This window comes from Aythya marila, assembly GCF_965140915.1.
Source record: "Aythya marila genome assembly, chromosome: 3".
NCBI lineage: Eukaryota > Metazoa > Chordata > Aves > Anseriformes > Anatidae > Aythya > Aythya marila.
Genome location: NC_139044.1, coordinates 1,488,434 through 1,509,573, shown reverse-complemented (window position 1 = coordinate 1,509,573; position 21,140 = coordinate 1,488,434). Strand labels below are relative to the sequence as shown.

The window sequence follows — 21,140 nt, the reverse complement described above, 5'->3', positions numbered from 1 at the left end:
GGGCCTTTCTTAAGCCTTTAACAGCCAACACATTAATTTTCTTAGGTGCAAATGAATTTTACTGAACCTTATACTCTGTGCTTGTAACATTTCATTTGGAAAAGGGAAATTGAAAGGAGAAAAAATATCTATTGCCTTGAATCTGCCCTCCAGAAGGCAGCTTCTGTTATTCAGACAAAGTCAAGTTGCTTTCTGTGCACTTGGACTTTCCAGACAGTGGGGTATACTGTTGGGTATACTCAGTTTCAGGAAATAGTGCAAACCCAGATGACTTTCTTCTACCAAATTATTTGGCCATTAAATATGGTTTGACTGGGGGAGGGAGATGTTGCACGAGTCCATCTCGAATAACCAGTTATGGGAAAAATAACTGTCCTTCCTCATTTGACCATCACTAGCCCAGGCTTTTCAGTGGTAAAGGCTAATGACCGTTCACCAGGCCTAGGAGGTGGTGGTAGGAATTTCACTTAGTTAATTACTCAAAGCACAACCAAACGTATCCTTTGCCTCAGTTTCCACCTTATCCCTTTGAAATAGTGTTTGGATTTAGAGGATAAGGTTTCCTAAGCAGGGACTGTGGATCACTGCGGTTTTTAGAATTTAATAGAGACTTGCACAACCCTTGTTTAGGATCTTTCAGAGTTACTTCAGCAGAAATAACACCACAAACTGCCAGTGGGTCAAGGCGAGCCTGGACCTGGGCGGGCTGTGTGTCATGCTGCCTCCAGTGCAGGTGGGACTCCAGGCTCCTGCACGGGCCCCTGCCTTCTCCCAGGCACAATGTGCCTCCTCCTCACAGGTAGACACGGCGTCTCCACCCCTCAGCTCCACATTACAATGCTGGGGACATCATCACCATTCCTCCGCGTGGGCTGAACACCTCCTGTGTGATGTCAGCCGAATCCTTTTTAATTAGGATAAAAAGGCTCCCACTACCCTTATCGCATTCTCCTTTCCTTCCTATTGCACTTGCCCCTCTTGTTGTCAGTTTCTCACATTTTGCACTCTTGTGCAAGTTCTTTATGCAGACTCTGTGGCTACCTGCCCCTTCCCAGTCTCCCACACAACCAGCTCCCCACTGCTGCAGCTCCTGCCTCTCCTCTCTTGCCCTCTCCCCACTGATACCTTTCCTGGTCACTGTCCTCTCATTGGTGACTCGAGTGCCTAGCTGTGATGCTGTCCCTCCTTCCAAATCCCTAGAGCAAAGGGAAACCACTGCAAGGCTTTCACTGAGCTAAACATCACCTACCTCTGGGACTGTAAAAGTGAAATTTTCATTCTAGTGAAAACTAGACTTTGAAAAGTCTCTGAATGCTGGCAAAGCTCTGAACAGAAAGAGTGCCCTTGGAGTCATTTGCCTGAAATCACAGCTGGGATTATTTTTGTTTGGAATGGTTGGGGGTGGTATAGGGAAGTGGTAGTTACTGCAGCCACAGTAATAGTCTTAGATCCCCCTCCTTAACTCCAAGAAATACACAGCTGGGTGTAAGCGAATAGCACTCGCTCAGGAAAAAGTCCTGCTCACATGTGGCAGGTCAGACATGGCTTTCTCAAGTCAGAGAGGGCAAATGCAGACACAGCACACTAGGAGCAGGATATACCAGTCTTGTCTCTGTGGCAGCGTCTGTATGTGTCACAGGGAAATACATGTCAAACTGGATTAGACCGCGGTCGATCTATCTAGCGCAATAATCTTGTCTCTGATAGTGGCCAGAGGCTTCAAACAGGACAAAACCTTAGTGGGTAATGTGCCTTTCATCCTGCTCTGTAATAGCAGGAACAGAGCCCTCCCTTCTGAAATTCAAGGACCAATTACACCTCCAAAGGAAAAAAAACAAAAAACAAAAAACACAAAAGGACCTGTCTCATATGAAGACACTGTAAGCTTTTTTTTTTTTTTTTTTTTGTTAACTAATACAGATTTTTGACTAATTTTTACTTATTAATTTATCCCTGTTGTTTTCTCTCCACTTTATTTGTTTACTTGCTTAAAGGCATGTAACTGTATCCCCCCACCCCCTTTTTTATTTTTTAGCTAGAGAATATATTTGCACTGGAACATGAGGGCCTTCTGCTACCCTTTCAGTGTTAATTACAACTCCAGACAGCTGTGCTTTCTCTAAGGCATCCTTGTGGCACACACAAAGTTTAGTTTGACTGAGTGGACCAAAAAATGACATATATGGAATAACAAATTCACCTGTTGTCCAAGCAGGAACCATTTTGTATGGAAATCTGAACAGCTTATGCCTGCATGACACACAGCTGTCCACAAACACCTGAGCTGTGAGAACCCCCAAAAACCCTCACTATTTTCACAACACTCCTGCAAGGTCCATGAGGAGGAGGTAGGAATGTACCACCGCAATCCTCACTTTTCAGATGTGGATTCAAGCGCCAGATTTGAGGTCAGATTTTCATCTACCCAGGGTGCTTGGTTGTGCCTTGCAATTGCCTGCATTCCTCACAGTATCACTTACTCTGATTGCACCTTGAAGTGCCTTTGCAACGAAGAGAACTGGAATTTTCTTTTCCCCTGTGGCCTGATTTCTGTGAGTAGTCACGACATTCTCACAGGTTGCTCAAGCAATTGCAAATCTAACCCTGAAAATGTGACTGCAATTTAGCTGCTTGATGCTATAAGGCAAAAATGCAGTAGAACTAGAAAGAACAAACAAATCCTAAGTCTCGTACTGCATGTCCTTATACAAGCTCATACGAACAGAATTCACCTGGATGTAGTTAGTCAGGAACACCCTCATTTGTCCACTGAATGAACAAAGATATGCTCTCACCTGATGCTAGTACAAGGCACAGAATTGCTGCAACAGAAAACCCTTGATAAAAATCACGAGCTGATTAATGGTTAGCTACTTGGTTTTGCTTTTCAAGTTTTATTGGAAAGGTTAAGAGATTTCAGCAAATATTTATCCAAGAAAAAGGTCGGGGGTTCTGAAAAAGTGCTTTAAAATATGTGACATAAAATAAAAGACTGTCTTTGAAAAACAAAAAGAACAGGCAGTATGTCAATCTTTCCCAGGGCCAGAAAACAAAAGCACCCATGAGCATAGCCCCCACATAACTGAAGGGACATCCACGTGGGTCACTTGGGAAGGATGGGAGACGCTCTCCAGAGCACAAGTCTGGTAGGGATAACATCCTTCTGGCACACACCTAACCAAGGGCAGGCCACTACTGCCACAGAGGTGGGGAGATGTTTTTGCCTCCTGTCCTCCTCACACTGCACACTGGCCATTGGGCTATGCTGCCGGCACAGTTTCACTTCAAGGATAGAAATGCAGCTCTTTTCCAGCTTCCTAAACAAATCACTGCCCAGGAAACGAGGCCTGATAGAAACCTTCTTAGTCTACCTGTCTGGAAATGCACCTATAACTCCTATCAATTAACCCAATCAATTCCATCTTAAACCTAGTCAGATTTAAAGCTCCAGCTACCGGGTTAAAAAAATGTTCTAAAAGTATTATTTCTACAGAAGAATGTTGGGAATTAAAGAAAGGAAAAGAAAATGGATAAAAGAGTGTTTATTTTTAAGCAACAAACATCCTAGTGATGTGGCAGGTGACCCCAAGATTGCCTCTCTACCTCAACTCATTCCACTGGCAGCACAACCTGTGATATTCAATGAGACTGGCAAAAGGCTGGCTGATGTAGAGCAGAAATTTTAGAAGGGCCTTCTTACTGCCCAAATGCCATGGAGACAGTGGAGGGGAGGTTTCAGTCTTTGCTACAACTGCCTGCAGGAAACAGGAAAGCTGGGAGTCACCAAATGGCCTCACATGGCTGCGGGACTCTTCCTGAGCATTGTGCCACCGTGCTGTCCCCACCTACAGGGAAAGATCCTGGTGCAAATCAGGCCCAACTGCATGGACATGTAACCCCAGGATCTCAGGTGTGATCCAATTTAATAAATAATAGTCATTAAAAGAGAACTGCTATTCCCACTCCTCAGAGCAGGGGTTCCAGGAGGCAGAGCTTTGCTTCTAACATCCACAAAACCTCACAGATCCCTGGAGCAGAAATACCTTAAGGGCCAAATACCTTGTGGCACACTGCTGTGACCCCAGCAGGGTGAAGACTAGAAATACTGCTAGTGAGAGCCCATAGGAAGGGGACGTTCAGTACGTCTCAGTTATAGGACTGGGGTATTCTCCTGAATTTCTCTCTCCTGGATGACCTGTAGACATGTGCCTGTGCATTTCTCTCAACCCAAGCCTGTAAATTCCTGTCTGTTTACAAGGAAGGGATTGTTCACCTGCAGTCAGGATGCAAGGCACATTCCTATGTCCAAATAAAAAGAGATTTACAGATTCACATCTCGTCTTTGCTCTATTATTCACCTTAAGGTTTGAAAGCTTTCTCACCTACATAATAGCCTTTGAAAGATGAATACGTGGCAGTAATAGATTTAAAATAGCAGTTTTTACTCTATTTTCTGTGAAATACTTTTTATAATAGAATATGATTTCCTATAATTTATTTGAACATAATTTTACTATTATAAGGGGAAAAAAGGAGGGGAGAGATTTAGTGTTAAGCTTGTTAGAAAGGGAGGCTACCAGCACACACCTGTTCATGTTTTTGCACACTATTCAGAAGCAGCTGGTTCAGTTTTGCAAACTCGTTATATAATTATTCCTCCTCATTTTGCTAACCATTTATAATACCTGCAACAAGCATTCACACCTCACCTTTCTCCCAGTGTCTCTTCTATACATACGCAACTAAGGAAGTCAGAGCCAAAGTAAATATGTTCGAGGCAGCCTTATCAAAGGTATTACACAGCATTTCAAAAGAGGCTGATATAAGCAATAAGGAGCGTGGAAAGATCCTGCTTACTCAAGGTGCATTCTAACAGCAAAAAGGTAACTTCAAAATCTGCTGCCTGATTTAAACTTTTTGTTTGGTTGGTTGCTTACTCTTTTGCACAAAAAGTGTGTCTCAGGCACCAGCGGTGGTACTGCCTGGCATCCTCTCTGTTGTCTGCAGCGCAGGGCAATATTGGGTCAAGTGGCATGCGTGTGGGGCTTGGCACAGCTCCAGAGGAGATGAGCCAACTCATGCCAGCGGACAACTTGGCTCCGTACTTACAAGCCAGAAAGAAAAGCACATTAAGCCCTAATCCTCTTTGGGATTGGATTCAGATTTACTCTTTTCTTCTGCGCCTTGCTGGAAAATTGTTCCAACCGCTCAACAAAGGGCCCTAGCCAAGCCTTTGACACAGTAACATCCTGCAGTTAATGCCAGAAGCCAAGCTCTTTAAAGGATCATTGATTTCCTTATATGAAAAGGCACACATCAAACCCCTCTCCATCGAAAGGAGGAGGTGGAGGGTATTGACCTTTTCTATGAGAATGCAGAGGAGGATTTTAAAAAGACAAAATGCACGACTACCTGATGCTGAAATTAATGCTTATCAAAGTTCTTCATGTGATAACTCAAGGTACAAAGTTTTCTATTCATCCACAGGGCCAATTCAGCATAAGGAACCTCATTTTCTCATCAGGCAGTATGACACGGATAATGGCTTAATTCCTGTTTGTGAGCATGACAATGACAGTACTAACATAGCTGGACATTTTGGGCGTGTGTTCGCACACCAGTGTATATCCTGTATATCCATGAGTGAGAATAATCATCTGGGAGCACAAGCAACACAACTCTGATATAACAAAACAAACAAGTAGCTATTTAACTGAAAAGAAAAGAACCCTCCCAACATAAGACGGTAGTTTAGGCTATGTATCCCCTTACAGTCATTTGCTCTACTGACTTTCATTATACTACTCTGACACATCCATAGAGAACGATACTGTCTGTTTCATTTTGTGTCAAACTACGCACCCTACACAAAGGTAGTCCTGCAAGATTATCATTTCCACTGCTCTACTCCCCCAACACACGTCCTATTTTCCCCGAGGCAAAAGGCTCATAAATGTATTTCCGCATATAATTTTAAAAGCTACAAAACAACGTTTTTTCTTTGCTGATGATAACAGGTGACAATTGTACCTAAAATGGATAGTATGACTTGACTTGTTCTTCCAGATGTGGTCAAGGATATCTGAAGGATGTTCTGCTTCTCTTCCACAAAGTGCCAGGGGGATCCCACACACCAAGGTCCATCTGGCCCAGTGGCCACCATCTCTGATGGTGGCAACCAGAGATCTATTTAGCCTGGGCACTTTGTATGGTCATTTTCTCTCATTTTCCTCCATTAATCTCAACTGACATTTTAGGGATGTTGAAAGACATCCCTGGTGATTTTTTTATTTTTTAATATCCATGTATGGATCTCTGTTTGTGATTTTTTCTAATCCCTTTTGAAACTCCTGTCCATTTCCACAATCTTCTGTAGCAGGAACTTTTGCAAGTTTACTAGCTACTATTTAAAGAAGCACATTTTAAATCCATTTAAAATTACCTTGAATCACTTTCATTAGGTGCTCCCAAGTTTTCTTGGTTTTGGACAAGGATGATTTCTTGATGCGTAACTCATGGGTATGATTAAACAAATAAATAAATGAGAGTAAGAAACTTTCTAACTGTGGAAACATGGAGAGGTTCACAGTGGGCTGACAGAAAAATCCTGAATGTGTGAAGCTTCTTCACACAAAATGCTCTCTAAGCGCCACTTCAGATAAGACTCGGGCTACAAAATTGTGATGAAAAAAGGTGTCACTCAAATTTCAAACAGTATTTGCAAAACTCTTCACAGTTTCATTTTGAAAAATAAGGTGTTAACTCAGAAATATCATACAAGGCTGACTGTGGCAGATCAGATCTCTAATCTAGAAAACAATGGCCTTTTCTGAAGCAATATTGACTGGGCATCCACTGATGTTTGCTGAGACCCTCAAACGGACTGTCTAAATTTTCCAGTGCTGGTTTGATGCTTTTTGGACCAGTAACTGTTATTTCTAGGGTCACTCATTATTCACAAAAGAACATCAGCTTTCATCTGGCATTAGCTCAAGTAAAGGCTGGTTGGTAACAGCTTCTTGGGAGAGGAGTGAAATATTGAGGGATGGATAAAGACTGAATTGCTTAAAGTGAGAATGACAGCCCAAAGTGATGTCTTCACTGCTTGCCTAGCAGCTGAGAGAAATACACTCCTTAAACTGGAACATTCTTTGAAATGCTGTGGGAAGCAGCATAAGCCAGCTGTGCTGCATGCGGCACTAGATGGGTGGAGAAGCTGAGAATATTTGGATTTGGTTAGTGATAGATCATCCCACAAAGAGCAAAGCAAACATAAGTTTGAATGGGATAAGGTACCGAACAAACTAAGGAAGAGTTGAGAGAAGACCGGTAGAGCAACCATGCCTAGCATATCTAAATTTGTGGAAATGGAACAAGTTGGGGCTTGCTGTGGGCTAATATACGAATAATTACTTTTGTAAAAACATACTGATACACATGATCATTAATTCTTGTATGATCTTCAGGAATTGCTTCTTGCCCAAATTATGAATAGATATTAATTATAACAACGCCTTGTATTATAATTACAGTGTGCTTTTCATTCCAAGGGATCCTTAGGCCTTTTACAGTGTATGTATAATTCATTTTTGCTCACCTCAGGGCTGAACACAACACAATAACGAGAAGCGACCATATTAGTTATTAATAAAGGCGATCAGACCTCTTTTCTTATTCCTCACCACTTCTCTAGCTTCTTAACCTCTGTTGCAATCACTGCCTGGTGGCAGCAGTGGGGATGCAAAGAGGAATTGCAATGGGGATTAAGGGAAAAGAACCAGCTCTTGTCATCAAAGCCAGTCACAAGGTCTCTGACTGTGACCACAGCAGCATTAACTAAATAAAAGTTAAAAGCATGAGTATTTTAGAAGATAATTACGCAATTGCAAAGGTAATACATTACGTTAGTATGATTTCTATACTAAAATCATACTTCAAAGAATATTTGGATGATGCTCTTAATGTAACCATCTACATCTTTGCTATAATCCCCCCTCCCCAAAATTCAGGGTAGCTGTTTCAAAGGAATGTTACATTAATGTAACTCTGGTTGCACTGAACCTGATAGAAACAGAGGCAGGAAACGCAGAGTTAATTTCTGTAAGTTTGTTCATACTATTTTGCTGTAGTGACATAGTGACAATATTTATGGCAACATACAGTCACTTAGCATGTCAAAAAGACAACAAGGAGGTTAAGACTCCAGATTTCAAAAATTAAGATCCAACTTGATGTCCCAGATCATGCAGAATGGCAATTATTATCTTATACCGTTATTTTCTCCCCCATTGAAAACCATTTAATCTTGAACAGTTAATTCTTGTGCCTGGATAAAAGCATTATCTGGGAACAGAAAGCAGAGCATGCATTGAAAGAAAGCACTCTTGCCTTTGAGGTGTGAACATCTGTCTCTAAACATTTCCAACTTCAATACTCACTATTATGCTTGAAGATTCTAATAGTAGCACCTGAAAGCCTCGCACCAAGAACAAGGGAAGTGTGGTTCAACTCATCACTTAAAATGAGGCAGCCCTGTGAAGAAGGAGTACAATCAGCATTTGCATGAACTGGGAGGCTGTTGACAAGTGTGTGTGTTTCAGCATACATTTATGTCTACAATATAGCACTGCACCAATTAAACTGTAAGTATCAGATGTGAATTGGAATTTTTGCCACTTTTATGAGCGAGCAAAGACCCACTGCAAAGGCAGACAGAAAAAAATAAAAGGTTGTATTTTCAGGAATTCCCAGGAGGTGCAAAGGGGCCAAATATTTCCTGTAACTAGAATGTGGTGAATAACCCTAACAGAGATCAACTGCTTTATACGAAAATCAAGTGATGTTTGTTCTTCTATTATCTGTCTAAAGTCTGTGTTGTGTGTCCAGAAAAATACAGCCAACCACCCCAAGTAGCATAACACTAAGGTAAGGAGGAGTGATACTGAGGCTGGACTGACATCAACACTTTGAGCTGCAGAAATAAGATCAGGTTGGGTTGCTGCTGCATAAATTCCACGTCCATTAAGACACAAGTGGAGCCTAGGCACCAGGCAGAATCTCTCCCTCTGGTAAATGAATATACAGTTCACCTGTAGCATATTTCTCATTAATTAACTCATATTCCAAAAAAGAAAACAAGTTTTCATCTAAGAAATGCAGGAGAAGTACGTTTGTGTGTTTTATCAACAAGAGTCAGCATTTATAGCTGAAATTCAAGCTGGAACCCTAATTTAGTTCTCCTTTCTATTGTATATCTTTTATGGTTTTGTTTCATTACCCAGTCAAAGGACAATACATTAGGCAAATACTTATTTTGGAAACACAGATTATGCCTTGGATGAGAGATACGTACACAGATCTGCCTAAATACTACTACACAGCATCAGCAGTAAGAGCTAGGTATGTACATCTTGACAAGAAAATAATAGCTGCTAGGCTAATTATAGGGGAAATTTAAGAATAAATCTCCCAAACATATGGCAATTACATAATACTTGCAACATATAACACTTCATAATGATATATAATATTAACAGATACTATAGTTATATTCTACATAACACATATAGCAATATCTTTATGCCACTTGTATCTAAATATCCCTGTACAATTATTCCTGCTCAATTTCTGTGCAAGTAGGTAAAAAAACAAAAAAAAAAACAAAACAAAACACAAACAAACCAGTCCCAAATTGTTCATCCTATAACACCTGAGACATGGGAGGCAACGTGCTCACTTTTTAGGAAGAGGTGACTTGGTTAAGAGAACCTGGATAATCTTAAACTGGATCCCTAACCAGATGCTAGATGTGTGTGATAGGAACACCCAGAGCTAGAAAATATGACAAAGGAGCATATTACACGCCACAAGGTCGTCAGCATTATGACCCAGTGGTTCCCAATATCATGCTTTTTTTCCCCTCAGTCAAGCCTTTCTATTTAACGCTTGCCCAGAATACTGCTTTTAATACAATTAATAAACAACAGTTCCATGTGTTCCTTCAGGAAGTACTCACCTTCCCAACAAGGGCTGGAATATTCATTGAATTTGTTGCAAATCCCATGCCAAACACCATAGCATCATCTACACCAAGGAACTTGGCCACAAGTTTCTCTAGTTCTACATGCTTGTCTAAGGTACCTGCAGAAATATACAAAGAATCTTAAATCTCATTAGACTGAAAGATTTTAATTCTAAGGACATAAAATATACAAAAGATCAGTCGAGAAGACTGTTATTAACCTATTTTATTATTATTTTTTTATTTCTAATTAAGTTTTTCCATTTGTATCTGGTGCATGTGGAATACAACAAGAAAAAGGATGCGAACAAGCTATTACTAATGCTAAAAATATTGTTGCTGTTAAGATAGCAAAGCAGTTGCCTTGGGAAAAAAAAAAAACAAAAACAAACAAAAAACCCACAAAACACTTCAATTTCTCATAAACTACATCAAAAGTTGTTGCTATCTTGAAAAGTCATTTTCTTCTCCCTACTCTTCCCTCAGTGAGGAAAAAGCCCTCCTCCTTTTTACAGGAAGCATAGGACAAAAAACTTGAACATGTTTGAGTTCTTTTTGGATGAGAAAGCACAAAGTTACTACAATTAAATTCTTCCATTTTTTCTTGTGTGCCTGTATGTATACAAAATTTTTAATTATTTTGTTATATGGATAGACAAATGAAAGTTTTTTTCCATCTTTTTGTACTTTGGAAGGTAGAAGCCATGCCACTCTTCATAAGTGATAGCCGTTCTTCTTTCTTCCCTCTCATCAGTCAAACAAATGCCAAGGCAGCAACTGGAGAACCTTCCTTATTGCGTTTTACTTATCTAATATTAGTGCCTGGAGGCTCCAAATCAAAAATGTTCTCCAACTGTCCAACAAAAGCAGTATCTTTCCCCACCAACTCACAAAGGAGGACAACAAAATACAAAGGGGAACAAACAGGGGAGCAGTGTTGAAGATATTAAGATAACAACTAACTTTGAACAGTAATGAATCATCTCAGCTTGCCAACTCTCTAGTCTTTGGCTGGCTGTGCATTGCAGGTAGCAAGGCAAGAGGAATTCTTACAGGGTGATACACGGGAAAGAAAAGAGTAGCCTGTGGATTCTGACAGCATTTCTCCTATGAATAAACAGGGAACAGAAGAAAATATTGAAGAAGCGAACATCTCACTTCACTTGAGATGCACAAATCAATGCCACAATAATATAGGTAGAATGAATTACAATTAGTGAGAATAAGAAATCTGTGTTTACTGTGATGGCCAAAGGGCAGAAGAATGAAGGAAAGCAGAAGCTTGACTGAGTGCCTTGACAAGAATGTCAAATCACGAAGATGATCTTACCTTTATCATGGAGGGAAGCTCAGTAAAAACAACAAAAACAAAATGGCAGCAGCAATGCTAACTCAGCCGTTGCAGCAAAGTAGTGGTTTTGTTAATTTTTCCTCATTAAATATCTAGAACCTCCAGTAAACGTGAGCTGACTGTGCATGAAGGTCCTCAAGGATGGCTACTTTTTGTATTCGTAGATTCCAGGATGTGCATGGGTATATGCCAGCCCTGTAAACAGCCAGTGCTTAGTAGCTGAGCTCCACAAAACACAAAAATAGTTTCAGAATTGAGCTGTCTGCTGGACAGGTCACAACCATGTGTGCGGGAGGCTCTATGCCTTGACTTGTAAGCCCAGTAGGTCTCAGCGTATATTTCTAGTTAGCTTTGTGTTTGATTTTTTCCCTCCAACTGCACCAGTGCTCCTTACAGATGCAATTTTGTCACTGAATGGCTACGAACAGATGAAGATTTGAAAGGAAAGTTCTGGAGCCAAGCACACTGTGGTGACAGACTATATCAGAAGTAGGTTTGTGAAAGCATGAGAAACAAGCAGTGCATGCTTTGCAAGGCAGTCATTTTAAAGCATGAGAAAATTGTCCCTGACTCTACCGGGGTAGATCTGAAACTACTGGGGTGGAGTTAAATTGCTTTTTGGGGTTGCAACATGTTTTCTGTTTTTACAAATAAGGAGTGCCTGACTCACTACAAATTATTCTGGTCAAGCATCTATTAGATGAACCAGAAAGGAACAGCACACTTTTGACCCAGTTTTAATGATTGCATGATGGGGAAGAATCAGACTTCTGAAAGTGACCTATTCCTACTTATTGTCTACTAACCTTAACACATTGAACATAGATGGTATCGTATATCACTATTGTCTACAAATCCTGGACTACAAATTGGAATCAATAGAGGTTGGTTTAGCAACCCCAAAACCTGAATGACAAGGATTTGCAAAATCAGCCCTAGGTTTGAATTACTTTAATCAGAATGGCAATACTGTATGTGGGTAAGGTGAGGTGTTAGAGCAGCAATATGATAAATACCCATACTGACAGGGGCAGGTTAGTGATAGCCATATACGTTGTGAAGAACAGATCTGAAAAAGCATACCAGAGTGCATTTTCCCAGTTTTAGAGGAAAAGGGGTATTTATTTAATGAGTTATGCAATTATTTAATCATATCAGAAGATTTCTCCATCACAGGTCAATCTTTGGGCACCATGTAAACTGCAACAATTATATCACAACCATTTCCACTGGGGGGAAAATGAGAGAATAGATATGCTTTATTGGAACAGGACTTGTCCACTAGCATTCCCAGTTGGTCACAGCAACAACCCCAAAAATCACAAGCAGCATTACCAGATTGATGTGAATCTGATTTGGAGGAACTTCCTACAGGCACAAGCTGCTATGTCTCAAGCTACATAAGAAAGACAGTAATTACAGTGGTCTTTGTTAAACACAACCTTATCAGTACCAACTCAGGTATCAGAAAAATGTCTTCAGTTGTGTTGGATTTGACCAGCATTATGACCTAGTGAATGCAAAATGGTATACTAGATATATCGTTATTAATACACAGGTACACTGTGTAAATGGATACCTTCTGTACTTGTCCTATACATAAATACAGACATCCGAATTTTTTGCCCATACTCTGCCTCCTCTGATTTTTTATTTTTACATTGACTACAGCTTGGTTTGACCTGAGAAATGGGATATAACTAAATGTACATCATCCTACTGAGAAAGATTTAAGGTGAAAAAGAAAAAGAGAAAGCTACCTGCACCTTTAAGAGACAAATTAGTTTCTTTTGAAAGCTATTCCTCCCTCATGAACAACTGTATGCAATAGAGGACAGCAGGTGTTTTGTTTCAAGATTATATAAATATTATGGAAAGTAAAATCAAAGATCTTATCAAAAGCGGGGACTTTCACAATATTAGCTGCCTCCGCAGATTCCCACCCTTCTCAAAGTAAATCCCCTCATTTTCAAATGCTGGTGACCTAGTTCCCTCCCTTAACTCGCCATTTTGGGGACAGGGAACACGAACCATGCTCTGCTGGGACAGGCTTTCATAGTCTTACCGATGCTCTTGGACTGAAGGTCACTGTCAGTCTACTGGATACAAAAAGCTTGAAAATTCACTTCCCCCAGTCTACATATTTTACTATTGAGCTTTGACACTTCCTTCAGCTTGAATATGGTGGGTAATACCACTGTTCAGTCTGCCCAATATAGTCTTTCAGGTTCTTACACACCAATGACATGTACTGGTTAAACTGCGAACATTGGCAGCAGTATCTTTTAATACAATTTTTCATTTTGATTTCTGAAACCCAAGGAATAAAAGAAAATGTTTGCTTCAAGATAAACAAAAGCTAGATGAGTAAACTGATAAAGACAGAAGTTTTTATCACTGAAAGAAAAAGAACAGATTCCCATAAAAGTCAATTCCACATATGAACAGCAACTGGGAATCCTGATATGACTCATTAATGCGAATAAGAATCATTACTCTATGAAATCGATGGTTTGTCAGAGGTACCTTTAGCTGCATGGGGAACAAAACAAGACACCTAAACATCCCTGCTACACTGGAAACTTCAGGTCACAAACTCATTCTGGTAAGGTATTTGTCAGAGATTAAAATAAATAAATAAATAAATTACTGAAACACATACACATTTTTACAAAGGAAGATCAAATAAGTTCCTACTGGAAGATGAAGAAAGAAGATGCAGTAAGTGTATTACTTTTTCACATAACTCTACAAGACTGGATGATCCAGATGGTATCACTGTCACACAGAGTCCACTAGAGGAGCAAAGCCTAAATTTGTTGGATGATACACAGTGATGAGAGGCAGAGGAGCACATAGCAGTGTTATGCAAATGCCTCATTTATGACTGTGTGTGTATGAAAAGAGCCCCTAAAGAAGTGGGGTTTGAGGAAGCATTTGAAATAAAGGAAAGTGTTCGCATATTCTTAATTCTGCTCTCACCTCACTGGGCTTCCATACCAAAAAGATACCACAGGTGTCACAGATCCAGTAATTTACCTGTGTTACTTACTGATTCTCAGAAAAGCAGAGATTGATTTTAACAAAACTTCCAGTTTAGTTTGGATCTTTTCATTTTTTTGGATTTTGTCTACCTTTATAAATACACAGCTGAAGTCCAACCTGTCTAGTGTCAGAGAACGGACAGCAGCATCTGAAGTGTATAAATATCTGTACATACATAGATAACACTATATATTGGAGATCTTTTAGGTTTAAAACAGACCACACAACCCTTATTTACTCCTGATGCCTTCAGTTCTACCTGCTGGAAGTCAGACTGTTTGGAGCTTAATCATACTTTACAAAGCATTCTTGTGCAGTGAAATACCAGGAGCAAACCTGGCCCTTTGATTTTAAGTTGAATCAGTTATTTATGGGAGAATAGGCAAAAAAAGGAAAATGATGGTAGCAGGAGATGACAAAGAAGGAAAATTCCTCATTAACTGTTTCCTAATCTATACTCTGTCCTACCAGAAAGCTGAGATTATGAAATATACATACACACTAATTCTCATTTAATATCACTGCATTTTTTCCTTAAGTTTCTACCTGGAAACTCTGAACTATAAGAACTTTAGTTCCTTATCATTTCCTCCTAACTAAAAAATGAACCATTTATTTCTCTGTGTGTTCAGTACCGAGTTTAAAATGTGCCCTTGCTTTTATTAAAGCTATGAAGTGGTATAAAAGAAAATACAACTATTTATACCTTCTTGAATTTGCTACTAGAAATTCCTATTAGGCCTTAAAACCTAACGGAAGGATGTGAAGGGGATGAAGCTACTTTTGTAATTTAAATGTTGGCACAGGCTTTCTGTTCTGCTTTTTAGAAATCGGATAATCAAATATCAAAAAATGTCAAACAAACAAAAAGCCATACAACCAAGTGCAAGGTAGGCATTTAAAGGTAAGCTCCTAACCATGTCCTCCAGAATGAATCATCCTGCAAATGTTCCGTGCAGGCTCCGTCTTGTCTTTTGGTCCAAGACTTAATCACAGGAGAAGGATTTCAAAAAGGCAGTAATCCTGCTTGGCTGCTTAAATAGCACTAATGATACATTTGCTCCTGTTACTCATGTATATCATCTCCATAAGGAATCATGGTGAGTTCGATAAATAGAGCACTGGAGCTACTGGCTGCTCACATGACAGCCCCATCACAGCCCTGGCAATAAGCCTGGGAGTGGTTAAGGCACAATAATCTGCTTTATTAAAAAAAAAAAGTTTTAAATTACCGATTTTATTCTCATCTGCAATCAGCAAGCAAGAAAGAGCTTTAAATAATCATTTTGCAGACATTTGCATAATTTCCCCTTAATTTGAAGTTACATTCCATTGAAAAGTCTGACCATAAACATAAGAATGACAGGATGTGCTCAGACAAAAGGCTTGTGAGACTGTCTCCAGCAGTGGCCAACTCCCACTCTAGCCATTAAAATGCATTGATTTGCAAGGAAGGTAAAGACTTTACATTCAAGCTGTCATTCTTTTCACCATATAGAGGGAATACATGCTATTTCTAACTTATTTGGATACCTATTTGTTATTGTTTTTAGTATGTTAAAAATAACACTTCTGAGAAGATTAAAACAAATGAAATAGCTTTTTGTTAGTTTGCATGAAATTACTTTCCATGAAATTAAATGTTCTAAGTACTCCAATTACTTGAGTAGGTGGTTTTTAGTTACCTAAATCCTTCAGAATTCAAAAATTATTGCCTCAGATCCAATTTTTATTCCTGTAACAGTGGAAAACAGAACTTCCTACTTTTCCTGTCCAAACTGGTTCCCTAGTCAAATGAAAAATGAACTTTTTCTGCACCTGTAAGAGACTGCTGCTGACAAAAAGCTATTTTAATTTAAATTAGGCCCATGGTCAGTTTTGTCTGGTGTGGTGGGTGCAGGTCTCTCTTGTGTCCTTCCTTGACACCTCAGACGGTTAATGGAGCATCTTTTCCTCTGGCTTCAGTGAGTTTAACCTTGCCATTCCCAGATGCCCTCAGAACACTCTTACCATTGTAGACAAATCCTTTTATCTTTCCTCCCAGCCTGTCCCTCTGACCAAGAAGGTCCTCATTCTACATCTCCACCTCCTCTGAACATTCCTAAAGAATTCCACTTAAATTTTCACCCTCAAAATCCTTCAGGGATTACTTCCATCACGTATGCCATGCAGAACAGAAAAGTCAGATAAGTGCAGATAGCCACTTTCACACATTCACTCAAGCTACTGCTCTGAGAAGACATGCTCTGGGTACATGTGCCCCACTTTCTTGCTGGTCTCTCAAGTCTCCTCCCTTAATCTCTTTTTAACCTTTGTGTCCTCAGAAAGGCTGAAGACAGACGGGTTACTAACCTCATGAACACAGCTTCCTTGGTTCCTTACACTCTTCCCTTATCATGATGTCTAACTTTATAGAAATCTGAATATGTGCACATTCCCGATTCAAGTCATATTTGTATCATGATTTGCTAGCCCACAGGTGCAGTGTTAATGATTGTACAACAATAGTCATAGGCACATCAGCAATAATACTTAACTAATTACATAAAATAGTGCTAAGCAACTAGTATTAGATGCACTGTGCCACATGAAAGGTCCCCTTAGCCCATTACTTTTCATCTGACAGTCACCTTGTATCAATGTCTGGGGAAGAATGAAAGCAGGAAAAGCATATACATACACACATATACACATAAAAATAGCATCCCAGCTTCTAACTAATCTCATCAAAAGGATATCCTTAATCAGATAAGAGTTCTGGTATTTTTTGTGACTATCAATGATCTCTGCTCTGTACATAGCCTGTGTCTGCTGGAATTCAATGAAGTGTTAAGTTTTGGCATCTAAAACCTTATTCGCAATGAGTTCCTCAGGTCTGCAAGACCCCTGGTTGAAGACCTGCCTCCTGTATTTAGATGGAAATCTCCTACCAACTTCATACAAAGTGCTGTAAGTCTTGTAGTGGAAGAGAATCAACAGCCAAATCTGTCCACTCTTCCATGTCATGCATCATTTTGTAGACTTCTGTAATTCCCCCCTGGGCTCTTTTCCAAGCCTAATGCCTGGCATTTCTGACAGCTGAAGACAATTAGCTCAGTAGTTCTTTACCCAGAAGCTGTTTGAGACCTTTGATGATACTTTTTGCCCTTTTTTGACACGTTCCAGTTCTGCTGAATGTTTCTGACCAAAATTTTGCAAAGTACTTAAGATGACAGCAAACTATGCTTTTATATAGTAAACTATAATAAACTATGCTTTTATATAGTAAACTATAATAAACTATGCTTTTATATAGTAGCATATGGAGATTCTATGGTTAACTTTCTGTTCACTTCCTAATTATATCTAGTATTCCTCATAAGGGGGTGTCGAGAGGCAGGAGACCTTTTCTCCATTAACACTAGTGACAGGACCCGCGGGAACGGGGTTAAGCTGAGGCAGGGGAAATTTAGGCTGGACGTCAGGAGGGGGTTCTTCACAGAGAGGGTGGTTGCACACTGGAACAGGCTCCCCAGGGAAGTGGTCACTGCACCGAGCCTGTCTGAATTTAAGAAGAGATTGGACTGTGCACTTAGGCACACGGTCTGAACTTTTGGGTAGACCTGTGCGGTGTCAAGAGTTGGACTTGATGATCCTTAAGGGTCCCTTCCAACTCAGGATATTCTATGATTCTATGATTCTATGATTTGGTTTGCTTTCTGACCATCAAACAAGCAGCTAATGCTTTCACAGAACTACTACTTATAAGCCTAAGATCTTTTGTTCCTAAGGGATGATAGTTTGCTTGGGCTAAAAAAAAAAAAAAAAAAAAAAAAAAAAAAGAAAAATATTTTTCTTTCAGATTGCAAGTCCCACAAAAGCCTCAGGAATGTGTCTTAAATGACACTGTTATGCTAAGAAAGTGATTTACTATTATTATAATTAAAAAAGAACACAGGATTAAAAATGGTGAAAAAAGCCTAGAATCTTCTTATGGAGAGCAAATCTAGAAGGTCAGATGCTATTTTTATCAGGTTCCTATGCTTTTGTACTTAATCAGGAATGTCTGTTCAATTGACGTATGGACTATTATTTTAGAGAAAACATGAGCAGGGCTTCACAGTTCTCACTGAAGTTAATTTCTGAACTATGTTTAGACACAGTCTGAAGTTACTTTTCCGAGACGGTAACTGTTTCACATTCACTACATTTCCTTAATAAAATAGTGTTTTGTAAATATAAATATGATATGTTAAAACTTTTATATTAACTTATTCTGAGAGCAAATGGCCTGCAACAACGTTCTGATGTGACAACATTCCACAATCTGCACAGTTAGGAAAGGGGGAGTTTAGACCACAGAGGACAGTTTTACCATCATGTATTCTTTCAAACATCACTCGTAATCACTGTGTTTCTTTTCTTTTCCTTTTATTTATTTATTTTTTTATTTTTTTTATTTTCCCCTCTCTCTGAAATCTTCTCAAAGCAGTGGAATGATCCTTCTTATAAAAAGAAATCTACCACTGCTCTGAAAGAAATCTTGGTAAAGCCCTGAGCATGCCAGACCCTTAAATGCACGTAAGCAGAACAGCACATTTAGAGCCAATTAGTTTGAAATTACTAATACGTTTAAGTGCTTCCTTGAATTAGGATAGTCAATTTACAATCTACAGGCTCCTACAGCTCACTGTATTCATACTTCACACCACTTCAGTTATTTTTGTGTGGCCAAGTTAAAGTTTTGAAATGTTATCTGCCCAATAACAAAATCATTCTGTTCTATTTTACTAAGATGAAGATGCCACTTACTTAAAGAAGAAACCTTCCAGAGAGCAGACCTTTCCCTTTCTTCTGAAAAAGTATATTATATAATACAAGCAAACAAAGAAATTTAAACATAACTTTTCAAATCTGCTTGAATGTGAAGGAGAAGCGCACATGTGGGGAACAGAAAAAGAAAAGAGGGCATCCACACTGGTAACAAGCAGCTATTTTCCTTAAGTTGTTTTATAAATTTAAGGTAGATAGGTTCTAGATAGGAAGTAACCATTGTGCAGAACTGCTCCACACAGCAGCTTTTGTATCTCCACTGACCACAGAAGCACAGGACCTCTACTAGCTGCCTGGGAGAAAATGCTATGACTGCTCCTCTATGTGACTTAAGCCAGGTCTTAACACTATGCTTCTCTATTTTAATAAATCCTCCCAGCTCATCTGCTCCCTGAAATTCACTTCAGGATTATTGAACAGGAATTCAGATAAAGAGAAAGTCCTAGAAATCTGCACACTGTGGCTGTTGAAACAGACTAGATGGAGATGACCAGTAACATCTAAAAGACACAGAGATGTGGTGCACAGGTACATGGTTTAGCAGTGGACTTGAAGCGTTAGGTGGATGGTTGGGCTTGATGATCTTAAAGGTCTTTTTCAACAGAAATGATTCTATGACTTAATATTTGAAGACTTTTTTTTTTTTTTTTTTTTTTTTAATAAACTAAAAGCCATTGCAAGTCTTCCAAATTAAAGAATTCCAAAGGCAAAAGATAAAGACCGACAAACACCAGACATATTCTTTGAAGTACTGAAAACAACCCAACGCATTCTCAGACAAAATAGAATTCAAGGCAAAAAGACAGAGAAATGTTCCTTGAATACCTTAGATGACTAGTAGTGGTGACAACTTTCAAGCATGCATGCAATTCAGGTTAAACAATATATTGCAGTCACCACATGGGTCACCTACAAAAAGAAAGTAGGGTCAACCTGTAAACCCTCTCAGTGTGTCGTCAATGACAATTTTATTACTGAAAATCAAACCATGATGACAAGATAAGTAATGACAAGGTTTATTTTTATTTTATTATTATTTTCTTCTCCCTGGAAATGAGACTTAAAATGAAAGAAATGAAAGAAATGAAAAATGAAAGAAATTAAATAATAAAGTTTTTGTTTTTCATGAGATTTTGGGAGGAAAAAAATTTGCTACGAGAGATACAAAACGAAAAAAAAATCAGGTTGTTGGATAAAAAAAGTCTATAAAGGACTTCTCCATGCTGTGAAGCCTACTTTTCCCTTTTGACAGCTCCCAAGAAAGTTAAAGCTTAGAGGAACACCTCCTCCTCAGTTTGGATGGAAATTGCTTTCTCTGAAATGCAGGCTGATTGCACTATTAGAAATGCATAATTATATCCACATTTAATAATGGTTTGGTAAAAGGATTTGTATAAAAATATAGGATTGAAGATAACACCACATGCAGCCCAGAAAGTGAAAACACATTTATTTCTTAAAGGACATATCAACTCAAAAAAGTGAGACGAAACCTTCCTGAATCTCTTCCTTACATGCACACTGGAAATTTTTACTTTTCTAAAAAAATAGTAATATTTTTTGAGTAATATTTAAGAGTAATATTTTCTCCTTTGAAAAAAGTCCTTACATTATAATTAATAAAATATCATTGTTAATAGTCAAACAAGTACTTGTTGATATGATTAAAATTCTCTAAGTTTCCAGTTTCTTCAAGATACCTGTATGAAAAATCATATAGTTACAGAAACACTGGTGGCCATCTAGCTGTTTACTCACCCATTTCTTGTCTGGTACTGCAGATTCCTGTTCCATACTTTTGTAACTCTTTGGTTACAGTTTTCAAAGCATTAGGTTCTGTTTCTGCAAAGCCGAGGTAGTTATAAGAACCCATATTGATTACGTTCTTGATAGTTCTTCCTGTAAACCTAT

General features: G+C 39.0%; 1 protein-coding gene across 1 annotated transcript in view; it reads right to left on the bottom strand.

The window, feature by feature from the left end:
- Positions 1 to 21,140, bottom strand: part of SPTLC3 (serine palmitoyltransferase long chain base subunit 3) — an 87,858-nt gene that overhangs the window by 30,692 nt on the left and 36,026 nt on the right. The window contains exons 5-7 of the mRNA XM_082758063.1: positions 20,988 to 21,136; positions 10,016 to 10,140; positions 8,439 to 8,532 (exon numbers count right to left, since the gene is read on the bottom strand). Coding sequence (XP_082614189.1) covers positions 8,439 to 8,532; positions 10,016 to 10,140; positions 20,988 to 21,136 — 368 coding nt within the window. The remainder of the gene's footprint in view (positions 1 to 8,438; positions 8,533 to 10,015; positions 10,141 to 20,987; positions 21,137 to 21,140) is intronic.